Below are 19,983 nucleotides of genomic sequence, written 5' to 3'. Positions count from 1 at the left end.
CCTGGTTGAGTTTCTAGGCCTAGCAAGAGGCAGCAACCCTGCAATCGGAACGTGAATGGTCCGGGCCTAGCCACCGGTGCAAAAGCCTAACTGCGAGTCCCATGGGTTGTCCACTGCTCACGGCCGTTCAGGAGTTGGCCTGATACTGGAGGGCTAGAGGCCTGGGGAAGATGGCTGAGGGGGAATAAGGAGACCGAGCTTCATCCCCTTCAGCCAAACCCTACATGGCGGCCATTCTCAAACTCCCGCTCGAAGGTCACTTCAAAAAGGCGCCCTCCCTCCACCTTGACCTTTGACACCGCGCGAGCATGCTGCAGAAGCGAAGTCCCTCCTTAAATAACAAATAGACTCTTCTTTAAAGAATGTACATTTTCCCTTGCCTGGATCTCCCGGATCCGGCCTCCGGAGAGAAAGGCCTCGATGCACCAGTCATCGCCAGCAAAGCAGTGCCTTCCTAAGCAAGTCCGTCTCCTTCACGAGAATAAAAAGGCACAAAACTCTTCATTCTCTTTCTCAAACGCCCCCCCCGCCCCGTCACCCCCCAACAAAAGAAAAAAAATGCTTGAGGCCATTTTGTAGTACGATTTGCCTCGTCGGGACGCCCCAGAATCCACGGGTTGCCAGGGTAACGCAGTTCTGGCGCTCTCAAGACAAAGCTGAAGGTAGAATTTGGCGAGGTCTCGATTTGCCTCCCAAACAGGGCTTTTGTCCCCGGTCTTGTCTTGTTTTCATCCGTCTCTCCCTTAGTCTGTCGTCCTTTGCCTTGACGGAGACCGTGTCCTGGATGGAGCGGGGTGGGAGGGAAGTAACTCGAGCCGGGGTTCGTCCGTCTCGAGGGCGGAGGTTGGCGAGAAAGACTTGGGCGCAGACGTCTTACAGCACGGCCAGCGACAGCAGCAGCGTCAGCAGCACAGCGAGGCCTTGAGACGGTACCAGGGGAGACGAGCTGCCGTGCTTCTCTGGGTGTCTGGAAGTCCTCCCCGGCTGGTCTGTCGTGGAGAGCGAGCGAGAGAGAGAGAGAGAGAGAGAGAGAGAGAGATCGAAGGGAAACGGATTAATTGACTGACCGCACGGAAAAAAACGACTGGCTATTCGACCTTGGGGGCCCACCCCAGCCAAGTCCGATTCCCACCCCCCACCTCACTCGCTGAACGGCGATTGCGATCAGCAGCGCTGGTCAATTTACCCCAGCCCTCCCCAACACCTCCCACCCCCGCCCTCTCCCTAACCCCCAAGGGGGTACTGAGGCCAATTTAAACCCCCTCCCCGTCCCACTGCTGGCTCAGGAATCGTTAACTTGGGGCTTTCCCTCTGCTTTTTAAGTTTTACAGTTTTAAGTTCTTGAGGTGACGAGGGGGGGTGGTCACATATAAATCCATCACCCCCCCCTCCCTCACTTTATGATGAAGTGTTTTATAATCGATATATATCTTGCTCACCTGCTGGAAGATTGGGTTTATTGTGTGGGATCCTGAATCACTCGCTGGTTCTAAAATAAAAGAATGGTTTAAATAAATTATCAGATAATTCACAAAGAAATGATTTCCATCGCAGCTCAGACATCCCAAAGCACTTTATAGCCAGTGAAGTGTGGCCGCCAATTGTGCACAGCAAGATCCCACAAACAGCAATGTGATAAATGACCCAGATCATCTGTTTTTTTTTTAAAGTGATGTTGGTCGAGGGATAAATATCGGCCCCAGGACACCGGGGAGAACTCCCCCCACCTGCTCTTCTTCCAATACTGGCCCGTGGGATCTTTTACGTCCACCTGAAGAGGGGCAGACGGGGCCTCGGTTTAACGCCTCGTCCGAAAGACTGAGACCGCCAGACTTTTTGGGATCGAGAGATACAAAGGCGGGTAAATGGAGTTGAGGTACGGATCAGCCATGATGGCAGAGCAGGCTCGAGGGGCTGAATGGCCTCTTTCCTGCCCTTTCTTCAACCAGTTCCATCTTGTTCCGTGGTTTTGATTTGTCAGACTTGACCTTGGCTGGTTGGAGGAGCACATTTGCGCCCTCAGGGCAGGGGGTCCGAGGGCAGACTGAGCCCACCTTGGCGTGTTCGCTCCAATGAGTTGATGGGCAACCAAATGGCATCGCCCTGTTATTGGGTGAACGCAGCATAGATCATCCCTGCGTTCAAATCCCTCCATGGTCCTCCCCTATCTCTGCAACCTCCTCCAGCCCCGACAACCCTCCGAGATCTCTGCGCTCCTCCAATTCGGGCCTCTTGCGCGTCCCTCGATTTCCATCGCTCCACCATTGGCGGCCGTGCCTTCAGCCGTCTGGGCCCTAAGCTCTGGAATTCCCTCCCTAAACCTCTCCGCCTCTCTCTCCTCCTTTAAGACGCTCCTTAAAACCTCCCTCTTTGACCAAGCTTTGGTCACCTGTCCTAATATCTCCTTATGTGGCTCGGGTGTCAATTTTGTTTGATAATCGCCCCCGTGAAGCGCCTTGGGGACGTTTTACTGCGTTAAAGGCGCTATATAAATGCAGGTGGTTGTCGATATCCTCTTTAAGGGATCAAGTGCCCTGGGAAGAGGCTGAAATTTATCAGGTACTCACTCTTTCTGCAGCAAACATAAATTCTCAGCTTCAGGCACTGCTCTCCGTGATGGTGGATTGCCTTTGCTAGAAATGAGAGAGAGAGAAATCATTTAGAAGAGACCCCCGCAGAATCTGGCTCTCCGCCCTCGCGAAACGGGCGCGGTCGATGTGGTCCAGTTTGGTACTGAGGCCAAATTGCGCAGGGAGGCTGCGGGTTCCAGTTCGCCGATCGGGGAGTGGTCCTCCTGCTCTCGTTCTCCGCCCTCATCCTTCAGCTGAACGGCACTGAGGACAATAGGATTAGATCCCCCCCCCGCCCCCCATGGTCGAAGTGCCGGTTTGATCGTTGGGCCTCTCTCCTCCCTGGCCCTGAAACTCCGAGATCAGCCGATGGCTCCGTTCAGACGCAGTTTCTCAACATTGAGCGAGTCTCGTTTTATTATCGGGCGTCGCTGGGCAAGGCCGGCATTTATTGCCCATCCTCTGGTTGCCCCTTGAGAGGGTGGCAGTGAGCCGCCTTCTTGAACCACCGGTAGTAGGCTCAGTATAACCGAGTCTCCTGCTAGGCCCAATTCAGAGGGGCAGTTAAGAGTCAACCAGGTTGGCATGGGGACTGAGTCACGTATAGGCCCAGACCGGGTAAGGATGGCAGTTTCCTTCCCTAAAGGGATATTTGTGAACCAGTTGGGTTTTTAGGACAATCCAACAGCTTCACAGTCACTTTTACTGAGGAGAATTTTTTTTGTTTGAACAGAATCTGAATTCTCAAACTGCGGAGGTGGGATTTGAACTCACGGTCTCTTGGTTATTAGGCCTCTGGATTACTAGTCCAGTTAAGACTACCGCCTGCAGGTGTTAGCAATGAATGGCACAGTTCGGAGAATTTACAGCACAGAAACAGGCCATTCGGCCCAACTGGTCCCATGCTGGCGTTTCTGCTCCTCATGAGCCCTCCTCCTCCCCTCTTCATCTCACCCGATCAGCACATCCTTCTGATCCTTTCTCCCTCATGTGTTTATCTGGCCTCCAGACTGATCCCTGCGACTGTCGTACGAGGAGAGATTGGGTCGACTCGGCCTGTATTCACTCGAGTTTAGGAGAGTGAGAGGGGATCTCATTGAAACATCTAAAATTCTGACAGGGCTAGACAGACTGATGCAGGGAGGATGTTCCCGATGGCTGGGGAGTCCAGAACGAGGGGGTCACAGTCTCAGGATACGGGGTAGGACATTTAGGACTGAGACGAAGAGAAATTTCTTCACTCAGAGGGTGGTGACCTGTGGAATTCTCTAGCACAGAAGACAGTGGAGGCCAAGTCACTGAATATATTGAAGAAGGAGCTGGATAGATTTCTAGACGCAAAAGGCATCAAAGGGGGAGAGCGGGAATTTGGTATTGAGATAGAGGATCAGCCCTGATCATATTGAAGGGCGGAGCAGGCTCCAATGGCCTACTCCTGCTCCTATTTTCTTTGTTTCTTCCCCTTAAATCCATCCACGTGATTCGCCTCAACCACTCCACGTGGGAGCGAGTTCCACATTCCCACCGCTCTCTGGGTGAAGAAGCTTCTCCCGAATCCCCCGATTGGATTTATTGGCGGCCACCTCGCACTGATGGATCCCTAACCTCAGCCGAGCAAAGTACTCACAGATGTAGTAGTAATAGTGGCTCTCTTTGAACTCTTTCCCCAGGCTGAAGGGAGTGAAACGCTGGAACTTTCTCCGAGAATCTCTCCGGGCCATGGGGAGCGTGCGGCCTCCTGCATTCCCAGCGGACCTGATCCTTGGACTTTGGTTTGCACGACTCGAAGTCCTCCTTGGTCACCAAATACAGGGTGTAACGCTCAGTGGCGTGAGAGAGGACGGTCTCTGCGTAATGCGGGCACAAGATGTCCAAGTAATCGTTGAGCTTCACCTCGAGGGTGTAGTCGTCCTTGAGAAGCCTGGGGTGGGGGCAGAATCGATAAATGAGATGGTTAGGATGTCTTTAGGGGCGATAGAAATGCAAGTTTTTACTTTCGAGGGGCCGAATGGCCTACTCCTGCTCCTATCTCTTACGGTCTTACTGTAATTAAAATGATCCAAGTTCCAGCTGTGTACCAGGGACTTACTTTTCTCAAGCGCAGTTAAAGTCTTCATCATCAAATCATACGGCGCAGAAGGAGGCCATTCGGCCCATTGTTCCTGTGCCGGCTCTTTGAAAGAGCTCTCCAATTAGTCCCACTCCTCCCCACAGCCCTGCAAATTTTCTCCCCTTCAAATATTTACCCAATTCTCCTTTTGAAAGTTATAATTGGATCTGCTTCCAACGCCCTTTCAGGCAGCGTTTTCCATTGATACGGCGAAGCTCATTTTGGGGCCCCCCTCTCCTCCCCTCGTCAACTCTCTGAGGGGGAAGGGGGGGGTACTCCCAGTAACTCCCCCCAAGTGACCCCCTACTGAGGCTGGGGAACTTGAGAAGTTTGGGAAAGGTTGAGTAATAAGCCCGGGCTGGAGGGGTGGAACTCAGTTCCCTCATATTGAGGCGAGGGGGAGGGAAGAGAGGACCCTGAGGGCGCCAATATTTGTGGGGGGGGGGGTGGGTGAGGAAAGGGGCATAACCCTGGGAATATGCCAATATTTTAAGGGGGGAGGGGAAAGTCCCTGAGAATGTGCCAATATTTTAAGGGGGGGGAGGGAGTCCTTGAGAATGTGCCAATTTTTTAAGGGGGGGGGGGGGAAGTTCCTGAGAATGTGCCAATATTTTAAGGGGGGGGGGGGAAGTCCCTGAGAATGTACCAATATTTTAAGGGGGGGGGGAGGGAGTCCTTGAGAATGTGCCAATATTTTAAGGGGGGGGAGGGAGTCCTTGAGAATGTGCCAATTTTTTAAGGGGGGGGGGGGAAGTCCCTGAGAATGTGCCAATATTTTAAGGGGGGGGGGGAGGGAAGGGAGTCCCTGGGAATGTGCCAATATTCTTGCAGGGGGTTCCCCTGGGAAGGTGGCCAACCCTGGGAGTGCGCCAACACCCACACATAGGAACAGAAGGAGGAGGAGGCCATTCAGCCCCTCGCGCCTATCCCGGCATTCAAATCAGATCGAAAGCAAAACACTGCCGGACGTCTGAAATTAAAAACAGAGAATGCCGGAGAAGCTCAGATGTCCTTCTTTCGCTGTGAACCAAGGAGCACTGTAACCATCTCCGCACTGGGTTAAAACAAGGGGCCAGTCTCACCACTGCCTTCTGGTGTGGGCCCCACCCTTTTTCTTCAGGGAGTCGGGGAGGGTCTCCTTTGTTGTCTTAAGGCGGCCTGCGAAGATATTAATCTCCCTTCCACCAACACCCCCGCCCCCTGCTCTCCAAATCAAGGTGTCAAGTATCCCAGGACACCCTCCCCTTCCCAGGAGCGCTGCTGGGGGAGGAGCAGAGCCTGTCTGTACGGGCCTCCGCCTGTCATTAATCCGCCTGACACTAGACTCCTTGTCTCCGCTTCACACTGTTGTGCAGATTAGTCCCGCAGCACTGAGGGGGACCTCCACCCATGAGCTTTAATTACAGTTGTAAAACTAGAAAGCGAGGAACAACAGTATTCCCCTCTTAAAGCAACAACGTCAAGCTAAAAATCAAGACGCTCGTGATTTAAAAACACAAACTGACTGTTACATAGAATTACATCGAGTCCACAGCACAGAAACAGGCCATTCGGCCCCACTGGTCCATGCCGGTGTTTATGCTCCGCACGAGCCTCCTCCCTCCCTACTTCATCTCACCCTATCCTTCTATTGCTTTCTCCCTCACCAGTGCTCCAAGTGTGGTCTAACCATGGTATATGGAGACCAGAACTGTGCTCAGTGCTCCAAGTGTGGTCTAACCATGGTATATGGAGACCAGAACTGTGCCCAGTGCTCCAAGTGTGGTCTAACCATGGTATATGGAGACCAGAACTGTGCCCAGTGCTCCAAGTTTGGTCTAACCATGGTATATGGAGACCAGAACTGTGCACAGTGCTCCAAGTGTAGTCTAACCAAGGTGTATGGAGACCAGAACTGTGCCCAGTGCTCCAAGTGTGGTCTAACCAAGGTATATGGAGACCAGAACTGTGCACAGTGCTCCAAGTGTGGTCTAACCATGGTATATGGAGACCAGAACTGTGCACAGTGCTCCAAGTGTGGTCTAACCATGGTATATGGAGACCAGAACTGTGCACAGTGCTCCAAGTGTGGTCTAACCATGGTATATGGAGACCAGAACTGTGCACAGTGCTCCAGGTGTGGTCTAACCATGGTATATGGAGACCAGAACTGTGCACAGTGCTCCAGGTGTGGTCTAACCATGGTATATGGAGACCAGAACTGTGCACAGTGCTCCAAGTGTGGTCTAACCATGGTATATGGAGACCAGAACTGTGCCCAGTGCTCCAAGTGTGGTCTAACCAAGGTTCTGTACAAGTTTAACATAACTTCCCTGCTTTTCAATTCTATCCCTCTAGAAATGAACCCCAGTGCTATGCTTTTCTTTATGGCCTTATTAACCTGCGTTGCTACTTTTAGTGATTTGTGTATCTGTACCCCCAGATCCCTCTGCTCCTCTCCCCCGTTTAGACTCTTATTAGCGATTTGAAGATTGCACTGGTTTTAATCCCGGGTGTGCGAGAGTGGTGGGCACCTAATCTGCCCCCTTTGGCTGGACGATTAAGATTCCACGGACACTACGTTGAAAGAGGAGAGAGGGAGGGCGGGCTATTCCCCTCCCTCGGTGTCCTGGGCCCAATATTCCTCCCTCAAACGACAGGAACCTTCCCCCCACATCGAGGGGTCGATGATTTTTTTTTAATAGTCGGCTGTTTTGTTGGGATCTTGCTGTGCGCAAATCGGCTGCCGCGTTTCCTACATTACAACAGTGACTGCAGTCCTCCGGGAGTTGTAAAGTGCTTTGGGACATCCTGAGGCCGTGAAAGACAGCGAGGGGAACAGCGGAAGGAAATCAGGGTAAATTAAACGGTGGGAGAGGGGCCAAAGGCTCAAACCAGTGAAAGGTCAATCTGGGACTGGTATCGGGGAGGTCTTCTCCGCAGATCGAGCGATCGGCACACGGAACGGACTCCCAGATCCAGCAGCAAAGCCGGGGATCATTTAAGGACCAATTGGTGCAGGCTCTGGATGGAGTTGAGCAAGTGTTAGGCCCAAGGACTTTGATCAACATTGCTGGGGGGGGTGGTCCCTTTAACTGGCTCCCGGCCGACTGCGTCCCGGAGACAGGGAGAGGCCTCCAGGAGTGTGCACCCTGCAAAGTCTGGTTTGGCCCCACTGCTATTAGCCCCATGGGGTCGACAGTTTAACACATCACCCTCCCCCGACCAGCCCCTCCCCCAAACACTCGCTTAAAGGCACAGGCCGCTGATTTGTTTTAAAGTGACACTGTCACCGGTTCGAAATGCGTCTGTGAATTGCGAAACATATCATGGGTAAATAATCCAATCTTCCGACAGCTTCCCGTATTATATTTTACGTTTCTGTCTTCCTCCAGACTTGACTGTGCCAATGCTCTCCTGGCCGGCCTCCCATCGTCCAGTCTCTGTAAATTCATCCAAAACTCTGCTGCCCCCCCGTATCCTAACTCGCACCGAGTCCCGTTCACCCATCACCCACCCTGTGCTCGCTGACCGACATTGGCTCCCGGTCCGGGAACACCTCGATTTTAAAATTCTCATCCTTGTTTTCAAATCCCCTCCATGGCCCTCGCCCCCCCTCCCTATCTCTGGAACCTCCTCCAGCCCCTACAACCCTCCGAGATCTCTGCGCTCCTCCAACTCTGGCCTCTTGCCCATCTCCCGATTTCCATCGCTCCACCATTGGCGGCCGTGCTTTCAGCCGCCTGGGCCCTAAGCTCTGGAATTCCCTCCCTAAACCTCTCCGCCTCTCTCTCCTCCTTTAAGACGCTCCTTAAAACCTACCTCTTTGACCAAGCTTTTGGTCACCTGTCCCTAATATCTCCTTATGTGGCTCGGTGTCAAATTTTGTCTGATTTACGCTCCTGTGAGGACGTTTTACTACGTTAAAGGCGCTATATAAATGCAGGTTGTTGTGTTAAAGAGGTTTGGCCAAAAGGAAGTATGTTCTATTCCAGCTACTTACAAAGAGAGACATTGCCCCTTTAAGCAGTCAATGTTGGCAATTCCCCCCCCCCCAGGTTTTTGCCCCCTCTTCTTACGGTGACACCTCACTGGGAAACGAGGCGACCGCCCTCTTGCAGCTTAATGCATGAACAACGACAAGCTGACCGACTGTGGAAGGCATCACAGATGACCCCTTTCCTGCCCCCCCCATCGACAGCAGTGGGGGGGGTAAAGGTTGGGTTGTCACTTCCTTGTGACCAGGAGCAGGAACCCTGAAGGAGCTCCCCCGCCCGGGCAAACCCCAATGATTCATGGTGCCAGCCAGTCAGGCGCCCTCTCAGGGTGGCGCTGGCGTGAATCGGGCCGCCCCGCCTCTCTCTGCTCCCGAGTGACGCGGGGCGGCGACACGATGGGAAACTTGGCTCCGGTTCGCTCCCCTGTCACCATCAGCCGGTAGAACAGGTCCCTCCAGCTCTCCGAAACCCAACCCTTCAGTGTGCTCGTCTCCAAGCCTCTCGCTCGACAGCACAAACACCGCCACTCCCTGCCCCCAGGAATCGTACGGCACAGGAGGAGGCCGTTCGACCCATCGGGCCTGTGCCGGCTCTTTGAAAGAGCTGTCCAATTAGTCCCACTCTCCCCCCTGCTCTTTCCCCCACAGCCCTGCAAATTTCTCCCCTTCAAGTATTTATCCAATTCCCTTTTGAAAGTTATTATTGAATCTGCTCCCACCGCCCTTTCAGGCAGCGAATTCCAGATCAGAACAACTCGCTGCGTCAAAAAAATTCTCCTCATCTCCCCCTCTGGTTCTTTCCCCAATTATCTTCAATCTGTGTCCTCTGGTTCCCGACCCTCCTGCCACTGGAAACAGTTTCTCCTTATTTACTCTCTCAAAACCCCCTCATGATTTTGAACATCTCGATTAAATCTCCCCTTAACCTTCTCTGCTCTAAGGAGAACAATCCCAGCTTCTCCAGTCTGTGTGTGTGTGGAATATATTGCGTCTTTCATGACCTCAGGACGTCCCAAAGCGCTTTACAGCCAATGAGGTACTTTTTGAAGTGTAGTCACTGTTGTAATGTAGGAAAACCAATTTGCGCACAGCAAGATCCCACAAACAGCCATATGATAATGACCCAGATCATCTGTTTTTTAGTGACGTTGGTTGAGGGATAAATATTGGCCCCAGGACACCGGGGAGAACTCCCCCCTGCTCTTCTTCCAATAGTGGCCGTGGGATCGTTTACATCCACCTGAGAGGGGCAGACGGGGCCCTCGGTTTAACGTCTCATCCGAAAGACGGCACCTCCGACAGTGCGGCACTCCCTCAGTACTGGCAGTGGGAGTGTCGGCCTGGATTATGAGGCTCAAGTCTCTGGAGTGGGGGCTCGAACCCACGACCTTCTGACTCAGAGGCGAGAGAGAGAGTGCGGCCCACTGAGACACACCAACCTGCATTTATATAGCGCCTTTAACGTAGTAAAACGTCCCACAGGAGCGATTATCAAACAAAATTTGACACCGAGCCACATAAGGAGATATTAGGACAGGTGACCAAAAGCTCGGTCAAAGAGGTAGGTTTTAAGGAGCGTCTTAAAGGAGGAGAGAGAGGCGGAGAGGTTTAGGGAGGGAATTCCAGAGCTTAGGGCCCAGGCGGCTGAAGGCACGGCCGCCAATGGTGGAGCGATTAAAATGGGGGATGCGCAAGAGGCCAGAATTGGAGGAGCGCAGAGATCCCCAAAAACCATAGGGATTTGTGACTGGATGCCCAAAATATTTTGAACCTCTCATTGCAAAATTCTGCTTACAGGAAGTGTAACCTTTACCTCAGATGACGCAATGGTAAACCTGATGGTGAAACTATTAACCTTCTCGTAATTTGAAGGATGTTTTTCCCGGTTATTTTTCCCTGTATTAATCATGGCTCTCTCTCGCCTCTGAGTCAGAAGGTCGTGGGTTCGAGCCCCCACTCCAGAGACTTGAGCCCATAATCCAGGCCGACACTCCCGGTGCAGTACTGAGGGAGTGCCGCACTGTCGGAGGTGCCGTCTTTCGGATGAGACGTTAAACCGAGGGCCCCGTCTGCCCCTCTCAGGTGGACGTAAAAGATCCCACAGCTACTAATGGGAGAAAAGCAGAGGGAGGTGTCCTGGGGCCGATATTTATCCCTCAACCAACGTCACTAAAAAACAGATTATCTGCTCATTTATCACATTGCTGTTTGTGGGATCTTGCTGTGCTTCCTGACATCACCCCTGAACGGCCTGGCTCTAATTTTAAGGTTCTGCCCCCTTGTTCTGGACTCCCCCCACCAGAGGAAATAGTTTCTCTCTATCGACCCTATCGAATCCTTTAATCATCTCAAACACCTCGATTAGATCACCCCTTAATCTTCTACACTCGAGGGAATACAAGCCCAGTCTGTGCAACCTGGCCTCGTAATTTAACCCTTTAAACCCCCGGTATCATTCTGGTGAATCTGCTCTGCACCCCCTCCAAGGCCGATATATCCTTCCCGAGATGAGAGATGGTCCCTCTCACTCCCACTCTTTGTACATTTAAGGATTGTGACTGGGGGGCAGATCGGAGGCACTGATGTTTTGTATTCCTATTGATGGATCAGTGCTAAGTAGCTCCACTGAATAGCGACAGTCAGGATAAAAGAGTTTAGCAGTCACAGGGCCAGTGTCAAAGCAAAACAGCTGGACAGACCATCAACAAACAATTAAAAGCTCATCGACAGCTGGCCATCCATCACTAATCCTTAAATAGGACTGTCAGGGGCCGGGCACCCATCTCCATAAATGGGAGGGGGAAGGGGAGAGAGATTTGTGAGATGGGGGAGAGAGAGAGAGAGAGAGAGAGAGATTTTTAGGATGGGAGGGAGAGAGAGAGCGAGAGCGAGAGATTTTTAGGATGGGAGAGAGAGAGCGAGAGAGAGAGATTTTTAGGATGGGAGGGAGAGAGAGAGAGAGAGCGAGAGATTTTTAGGATGGGAGAGAGAGAGAGAGAGAGAGATTTTTAGGATGGGAGGGAGAGAGAGAGAGCGAGAGAGAGAGATTTTTAGGATGGGAGGGAGAGAGAGAGAGAGAGCGAGAGAGAGAGATTTTTAGGATGGGAGGGAGAGAGAGAGAGCGAGAGAGAGAGATTTTTAGGATGGGAGGGAGAGAGAGAGCGAGAGAGACATTTTTAGGATGGGAGGGAGAGAGAGAGAGAGAGATTTTTAGGATGGGAGGGGGACAGAGAGAGAGAAAGAGATTTTTAGGATGGGAGAGAGAGAGAGATTTTTAGGATGGGAGAGAGAGAGAGAGAGAGACAGAGAGAGAGATTTTTAGGATGGGAGGGAGAGAGAGAGAGTTTTAGGATGGGAGGGAGAGACAGAGAGAGAGATTTTTAGGATGGGAGGGAGAGAGAGAGAGAGCGAGAGAGAGAGATTTTTAGGATGGGAGGGAGAGACAGAGAGAGAGATTTTTAGGATGGGAGGGAGAGAGAGAGAGAGAGAGAGATTTTTAGGATGGGAGGGAGAGACAGAGAGAGAGATTTTTAGGATGGGAGGGGGAGAGAGAGAGAGAGAGTTTTAGGATGGGAGGGAGAGACAGAGAGAGAGATTTTTAGGATGGGAGGGGGAGAGAGAGAGAGATTTTTAGGATGGGAGAGAGAGAGAGAGAGAGAGATTTTTAGGATGGGAGGGAGGGAGAGAGAGAGATTTTTAGGATGGGAGGGAGAGAGAGAGAGAGAGATTTTTAGGATGGGAGGGAGAGAGAGAGAGAGAGATTTTTAGGATGGGAGGGAGAGAGAGAGAGAGAGATTTTTAGGATGGGAGGGAGAGAGAGAGAGAGAGAGGGAGAGATTTTTAGGATGGGAGGGAGAGATTTATAAGATGGGAGAGAGAGAGCGATTTCCAAGAGAGGGAGAAAAAGAATTAATAATGTGAAACAAATAGAGAGAGACAGAGCAGGGAAATAGAGAGAGAGAGATAAAACAGAGACACAGAAAAAGCTGGAGCACGATGGAAGAACAGATTGAGACAGAGGGCAAGAGAGGGATAGAAAGACAGAGAGAGAAAAGAGGCAAAAAGATACAAAGAGAGAGAGAGAGAAATGGAGAGGATACAGAGCGGGATAGAGGGAGAGGGAGAGAGGGATGTACAATGCCAGCCAAGTATCAGTAGTTAATGGGAGTGAGGGACTGCAGTGTTTAATGTTGTGGGTTTTTTCTCTCAGTACCTCTCTGTAACTTTTAGCAGGTGATGGGTTTAAATCAGACCTCCCTCAGGAGAAGTGGGAGTTCTCAGCGTCCTCCACCAGAGGGGCCAGTGGTGGGTCTAAAACCGCCGCCGCTGGTCTTCAAAGGGTTTCGCACGGCCTAACCCGCTTAAAAGCGAAATTCGCGGTTTAAAAAGAAAGAATTTGTATTTCTGTCGCGCCTTTCACGACCTCAGGACGTCCCAAAGCGCTTTACAGCCAATGAAGCACTTTTTTTGAAGTGTAGTCACTGTTGTAATGTGGGAAACGCGGCAGCCAATTTGCGCACAGCAAGATCCCACAAACAGCGATGTGATAATGACCCAGATCATCTGTTTTTTTAGTGATGTTGGTTGAGGGATAAATATCGGCCCCAGGACACCGGGGAGAACTCCCTCCTGCTCTTCTTCCGATCCGTGGGATCTTTTACATCCACCTGGGAGGGGCAGACGGGGCCCTCGGTTTAACGTCTCATCCGAAAGACGGCACCTCCGACAGTGCGGCACTCCCTCAGTACTGGCATTGGGGAGTGTCGGCCTGGATTGTGTGCTGGAGTCTCTGGACTTTAGAATACAATGAAGGCGAAGGGGATGTGGTAACTAAACCAACTCCCCCTCACAAACACCCCACCCCCACTGCCCCAGTATAATTGCCTGGTGTTGCACGGAGTCATCCAGACCCGCAGGGACCCCCTGCTCGATGCCCAGTCTGAGCTGAGTTAGCTGATCTTCAGGGTGGTGTTGGGAGTGGACCCCAGGTCAGACCCTACCCCCCAACTATTGTAAAAGCATCAATTCATGTGGGGGGCAGGGGGCGTGATGCCCCCCACAGTCAAATAGTCCAACACTTGATGTCTGTGCCTGGTTCAGGAGGGTCATCCGGTAGCCACCAGTGGAACTGCGCCCCCCTACCCGGTGGGGGGGGGAGGAGGGAAACAGTGAAAGAAAACTAACATTTACAGCCCCCGCCCCCCTCGCCGCTAATTCTTTCCCCTGCTTCCCTCCCACTCTCACCTTCTCCCCCTTCACCACTCTCGCTCTTCCTCCTTCTCCTACTCTCTCCTCCTCTCGCTCTCTCCTCCTCCCGCCCTCTCCCGCCCTCTCCTCCTCCCCCTCTCCCGCCCTCTCCTCCTCCCCCTCTCCCGCCCTCTCCTCCTCCCCCTCTCCCGCCCTCTCCTCCTCCCCCTCTCCCTCCTCCTCTCCCTCCCTCTCCTCCTCTCCCCCTCCTCCCTTCTCCCACTCTCTCCCTCTCCTTCTCCTTCATCCCTCCCACTCGCTCCTTCTCCCTCTCCTCCTCCCACTCCCACTCTCTCCTCCTCCTCCTCCTCTTCTCCCTCTCCCACTCTCTCCCTCTCCTTCATCCCTCCCACTCGCTCCTTCTCCCTCTCCTCCTCCCACTCCCTCCTCCTCCTCCTCCTCCTCTTCTCCCTCTCCCACTCTCTCCCTCTCCTTCATCCCTCCCACTCTCTCCTTCTCCCTCTCCTCCTCTCTCCCTCTCCCCCTCCCCATCCCCCTTTCTGGTCCCCGTCAGGTGCAGAACAACAGCCAGGGACCTTGATGAACGGGGAGGAAGTGTAGAATCACATCCTCAGCCCGGGACACAGGGAAACACAACACTGAGCTGGGCAGACTCACTTCCTGACAACACATTTTAAGAGCTGCCTGCAAAAGAAAAAACAATTCCAACAACAGCTCTTGAAAGTCAGCGAGTGTTTCCGTGAATTATCAAGGCCTCCCCGGGATCTCATAAGGCCCAACGCTGTACTTAACCCAAAACCCGCCGTTGTCTGGCAGCTAATCCCACATCTCTCTGCGTGCGGCTAAATCGCCCCTGAGCTGCCGATTTGCGCACAGCAAGATCCCACGCCGTGGCATCCAGCTGCGGTTCTGGTCCTGGCGTCGCAAATCCAGAGCTCGTGAGTTCAACTCCCACCGGATAAAATAATTGAAATAAACTCGAGAGGAGGAAACGGGGTACAGGGGAGAGAGTGGGACCGATTGGACGGCTCTTTCGAAAAGGGCCAGCACGGGCTCGATGGGCCGAAACGGCCTCCTTTTTTTGCGTGGAAGGAAGGGCCTGCATTTTTATCCTGCCTCAGGACGTCCCAAAGCGCTTTACAGCCAATTAAGCGCTTTTGAAGTGTAGTCACTGCTGTTATGTAGGAAACGCGGCAGCTAATTTGCGCACAGCAAGATCCCACAAACAGCAATGAGATAATCTGTTTTTTAGTGACGTTGGTTGAGGGATGAATAAGCAAGAACGCTTGTCAAAACCCGACTGGATTAGGAATTTGGGCCTACAAGTGACTGAAATGGCCCCTCGAGCCGCTAACAAGCACTGTGGGAGAACCTTCACCACCTCCGGTCTGCAGCGGTTCAAGAAGGCGGCTCACCGCCACCTTCTCAAGGGGGCAACTCGGGGATGGGCAATAAATGCCGGCCTCGCCCACATCCAGCAGGACGAATTTTAAAAAACGAATAACCATTTAATTTGTTTTTTTTTAGGTGGCCAGGAAATCAGGGAGAACTCTTCGAGATAGTGGCCCTGCGATCTTCCAGAGAGGGGCCCTCGGTTTGACGTCTCATCCCCGCGAGACACGGCACCTCCGACAGTGCGGCACTCCCTCAGCACTGGCACCGGGAGTGTCGGCCTGGGTTACGGGGCTCGAGTCACTGGAGTGGGGGCTCGAACCCACGACCTTCTGACTCGGAGGCGAGAGTGAGCCAAGCTGACACTTGGTTTGCACTCCGCCCCTCATTTAAAGAACAAAATCACTTCTGGTTGACGCTAGTAAGATTTAGTAAGTGGTATATAAAGCTACTGTCATATCCTTTATAATTAGATTTCTTTCTAGTGTTCCATTAATAGATGCAAACGATCTCTCGCTACTGATTCCAATTGATATACACATACAGATGGCGCCAAAAAGAATTAATTCTTGCAATGTTTTAATTTTAGTCCTAAAGATAAAGTGTTTTCATTTATCAGAGTGATGTGTGATCTTAAAAGGGCAATGTTTACTTTCAGAATCTAGGCACGGAAGAAAATCTAAGACTTGCAAATTATACAGTACCTGATCGCACGTCTTTTTAAAACTCTAATTAGTTTATAGCAATGATTTTTAAAACTTTTCGGAGTGAGGGATTCTCCAGCACTCCCGGGGACCCCCCCCCCGGTAAATACTGACACACTCCCGGGGACCCCCCCGGTAAATACTGACACACTCCCAGGGCCCCCCCGGTAAATACTGACACACTCCCGGGGATCCCCCTGTAAATAGTCACTCCCGGGGACCCCCCTGTAAATACTGACACACTCCCGGGGACCCCCCGGTAAATACTGACACACTCCCGGGGATCCCCCTGTAAATAGTCACTCCCGGGGACCCCCCTGTAAATACTGACACACTCCCGGGGACCCCCCTGTAAATAGTCACTCCCGGAGACCCCCTGTAAATACTGACACACTCCCCGGACCCCCCCTGTAAATACTGAGACACTCCTGGCGACCCCCCTGTAAATACTGACACACTTCCCGGACCCCCCCCTGTAAATAGGGACACACTCCCGGGGACCCCCCCCTGTAAATAGTCACACTCCCAGAGACCCCCCCCTGTAAATAGGGACACTCCCGGGGACCCCCCCTGTAAATAGTCACACTCCCAGAGACCCCCCCTGTAAATAGGGACACTCCCGGGGACCCCCCCTGTAAATAGTCACACTCCCAGAGACCCCCCCTGTAAATAGGGACACTCCCGGGGACCCCCCCTGTAAATAGTCACACTCCCAGAGACCCCCCCTGTAAATAGGGACACTCCCGGGGACCCCCCCTGTAAATAGTCACACTCCCAGAGACCCCCCCTGTAAATAGGGACACTCCCGGGGACCCCCCCTGTAAATAGTCACACTCCCAGAGACCCCCCCTGTAAATAGGGACACTCCCGGGGACCCCCCCTGTAAATAGTCACGTGCCTCTTAACAGACAGGGCCAACCACCCTAAGGAGCCCAGGGGTCATCGGCAGGCAGTTCCCGGTTTACGGTGATCAATTAAACCCTCGAATGGGATTTCAAGAATTCTACCAACTGGGCAGGGGGGAGATGACGAGACACGTTTTAACGCTGCGATCTGGAATTCGCTGCCTGAAAGGGCAGTGGAAGCAGATTCAATAATAACTTTCAAAAGGGAATTGGATAAATACTTAAAAAAGGAGGGAAAAAAAATTCGCAAGGCCGCGGGGAAAGCTGGCACAGGTGCGACGGGCCGAACGTCCCCCTTCTGTGCTGAGGCTGACCTCAAGACTAAGAGCGCTCGATTTTTGTTGAGGGATGCGGAACATAGGCGGGAAAGTGGAACTGAGGATCAGATCAGCCATGATCTGACTGAGTGGCGGAACAGGCTCGAGGGGCTGAACGGCCTCCTCCTGTCCCTGTAAGATTCTGAGACTGTTTAGCACGCTTGGGTTCGAGAGACGATGATTCAGGAGATGCCCAGGAGGCCTTCAAACCTAAACACAACCAACTTGTTTAAAAGATCTTTGCATGCCGTGCGCTGCCCCTTTAAGAGTTCACTGTAAAAAGTTGGTGCAAAGTTTTAAAAAACTTTTAAACAATTGGTTTGGTGTCGACTCCCAAAAGAGATTTAGAATAAATTATTCCTCCAGCATCGTGGGGGGGAAGGGGGGGTTTACACCCTATTCCCCCCAATCAACAACTAATTAAAAGGGAAATATTAAAATACTGGTGGGGCCCACCAAAAACCAATTAAAAGGGAAATACAGTCTTAAAGCAGTGGTGGTCCCCCTCAAGTGACTTCAGAGCATGTAAACAATCTGCTTCTCCTTTCTTACTATATACTATAAAAGATCTCATTCTTCCAGCAAGGAAATAAGCTATCAAAAGTTTACAATCAATAACAGATTACAGTCTGAGCCTTGTTAGTAACATTAACTGCACCGCCCTTGTTGTAAATATTATTGGACTTTGCATAGTAGCTGCCAGCGGGGCTTTGAGAGTTAATGCGCTACTGACTGGTAAACAAAGACCAGGAACCATAAAGTTACTACTGAAAAGGCAGCACTCGATGCACGGAAATCGGAATCCATGCAAGGAAAACAAAACAGAAATTTTAAAAGTCTTTCAACTTGACTTTTCTGTCAAACACTTTCCTGCATTAAACCCGAATCCCACTTTTTGCATTAAATCAATTCCCACTTTTTGCACTAACCCGATTCCCACCTTTTGCATTAAATCAATTCCCACTTTTTGCATTAAACCCAATTCCCACTTTTTGCATTAAACCCGAATCCCACTTTTTGCATTAAACCCAATTCCCACTTTTTGCACTAAACCCAATTCCCACTTTTTGCATTAAACCCGAATCCCACTTTTTGCATTAAACCCAATTCCCACTTTTTGCACTAAACCCAATTCCCACTTTTTGCACTAAACCCGAATCCCACCTTTTGCACTAAACCCAATTCCCACTTTTTGCATTAAATCAATTCCCACTTTTTGTATTAAATCAATTCCCACTTTTTGCACTAAACCCAATTCCTACTTTTTGCATTAAATCAATTCCCACTTTTTGCACTAAACCCAATTCCTACTTTTTGCATTAAATCAATTCCCACTTTTTGTATTAAATCAATTCCCACTTTTTGCACTAAACCCAATTCCTACTTTTTGCATTAAATCAATTCCCACTTTTTGCACGAAACCCAATTCCCACTTTTTGCACGAAACCCAATTCCCACTTTTTGCACTAAACCCAATTCCCACTTTTTGCACTAAACCCAACTTCAGATTTTGAAGATAATCCGTTTAAAATAAAACGTTCATTTATCGCCCCCTTTTAAGAAAAAACGCATTTAAACCTCCCAAGAACACCTCCCCCCCCCAAAAAAAGCAAAAAGCTGTATTAGAAAAAAAATCGAGGCAAACAATGTAATCTCTCTTAACATCACAGGTCGAGAGAGAGAGAGAAAAAGTTCGTCTCATGTGAGAAAGTTTTGAACTTGTTTCAGACAAACTGCCCAGTTTCTCTGCCCATCCAGCTTGTTTGCATCTGAGAACAAGTTTCCCCAGAATTAGAAAGTTTAGAGGTTGCTTACTTGGTGTTAGTGGTGTTCCAGTAAAGTGTATATCTCTCTGCTGAAATCTGTCCCATTAATGCACACGTCCAACACAGAACAGCACAGGTAATTTTCCAAGACATGTTTGGACCCTTTCCTTGTTTACTTGTAAAGTTATATCCCATCACACACTCTCAACCAGCCTTCTCCAATTCTGCTGAGCACTGCCCTGTGGCTCTCTGCTTTTGTATAGGAGCTAAGTGGCTCCTCCTACAAGGCAAGTCTCTGAGCTGTGTCACAAATGGATGTAGGTTAATTAATCCTCTCCCAAACAAATACACCCCTCCTCTGCACAGATCTGAACCAACGCTCAAACACACTATCAATGCCCCGTCAGGTCTGAAAGGGGAGGGAGATGGTGCCGAGGTTTTTGGGGAGGGTCGAGGACGGGTGGGTCGATCGAGGGTCGAAACACTCACCTGCCGCTCTGAACCTCAAGACGTTACAGTGCTCGTCCCGTCTGCCCCCCTCAGGTGGATGTACGAGGTCTCCACGGCCACTGATGGAAGCCGTTAAGGGTAGACCTCCCGATATCCTGGCCAACGCCCCCCACTTCGCCCCCCCCCTCTCTCCCTCTCTCAACCAAAAACAGCGGGAACGGGAAAAAAAAGGCGCTCGCCGGGCCGTTTGTGGGATCTTGCTGTGCGCAAACAAAATGGCTGCCGCGCTTGGCTGCGAGGCGTTGCTGAGCGAGGCGCCACGGTGCGATATAAACGCAGGGCCCGTTGCGATGTTGCAAAATTGAGCGTTCAACGATCACAATGTGCGCCTTTAACGTAGTAAAACGTCCCCAAGGCGCTTCCCGGGAGCGATTATCGAACAAAATTTGACTCCGAGCCACATCAGGAGATATTAGGACAGGTGACCAAAAGCTCGGTCAAAGAGGGAGGTTTTAAGGAGCGTCTAAAGGAGGAGAGAGAGGCGGAGAGGTTTAGGGAGGGAATTCCAGAGCTTAGGGCCCAGGC

The 19,983-nt window shown here is 51.4% G+C and overlaps 1 protein-coding gene across 1 annotated transcript; it reads right to left on the bottom strand.

Annotated features, from left to right (window-relative positions):
* On the bottom strand, positions 1 to 19,178 carry LOC137306709 (ephrin-A1-like). Its single transcript, XM_067976069.1, is given in 6 exon segments — positions 1 to 989; positions 1,440 to 1,489; positions 2,568 to 2,633; positions 4,198 to 4,267; positions 4,269 to 4,491; positions 18,998 to 19,178. Coding segments are annotated over 6 exon segments (642 nt in total). The 5' UTR covers positions 19,144 to 19,178; the 3' UTR covers positions 1 to 902.
* Positions 19,179 to 19,983: the final 805 nt, after the last annotated feature.

Source organism: Heptranchias perlo, chromosome 44 (assembly GCF_035084215.1).
Source record: "Heptranchias perlo isolate sHepPer1 chromosome 44, sHepPer1.hap1, whole genome shotgun sequence".
Classification (NCBI taxonomy): Eukaryota; Metazoa; Chordata; class Chondrichthyes; order Hexanchiformes; family Hexanchidae; genus Heptranchias; species Heptranchias perlo.
This window is presented reverse-complemented; position numbering and strand designations above follow the sequence as displayed.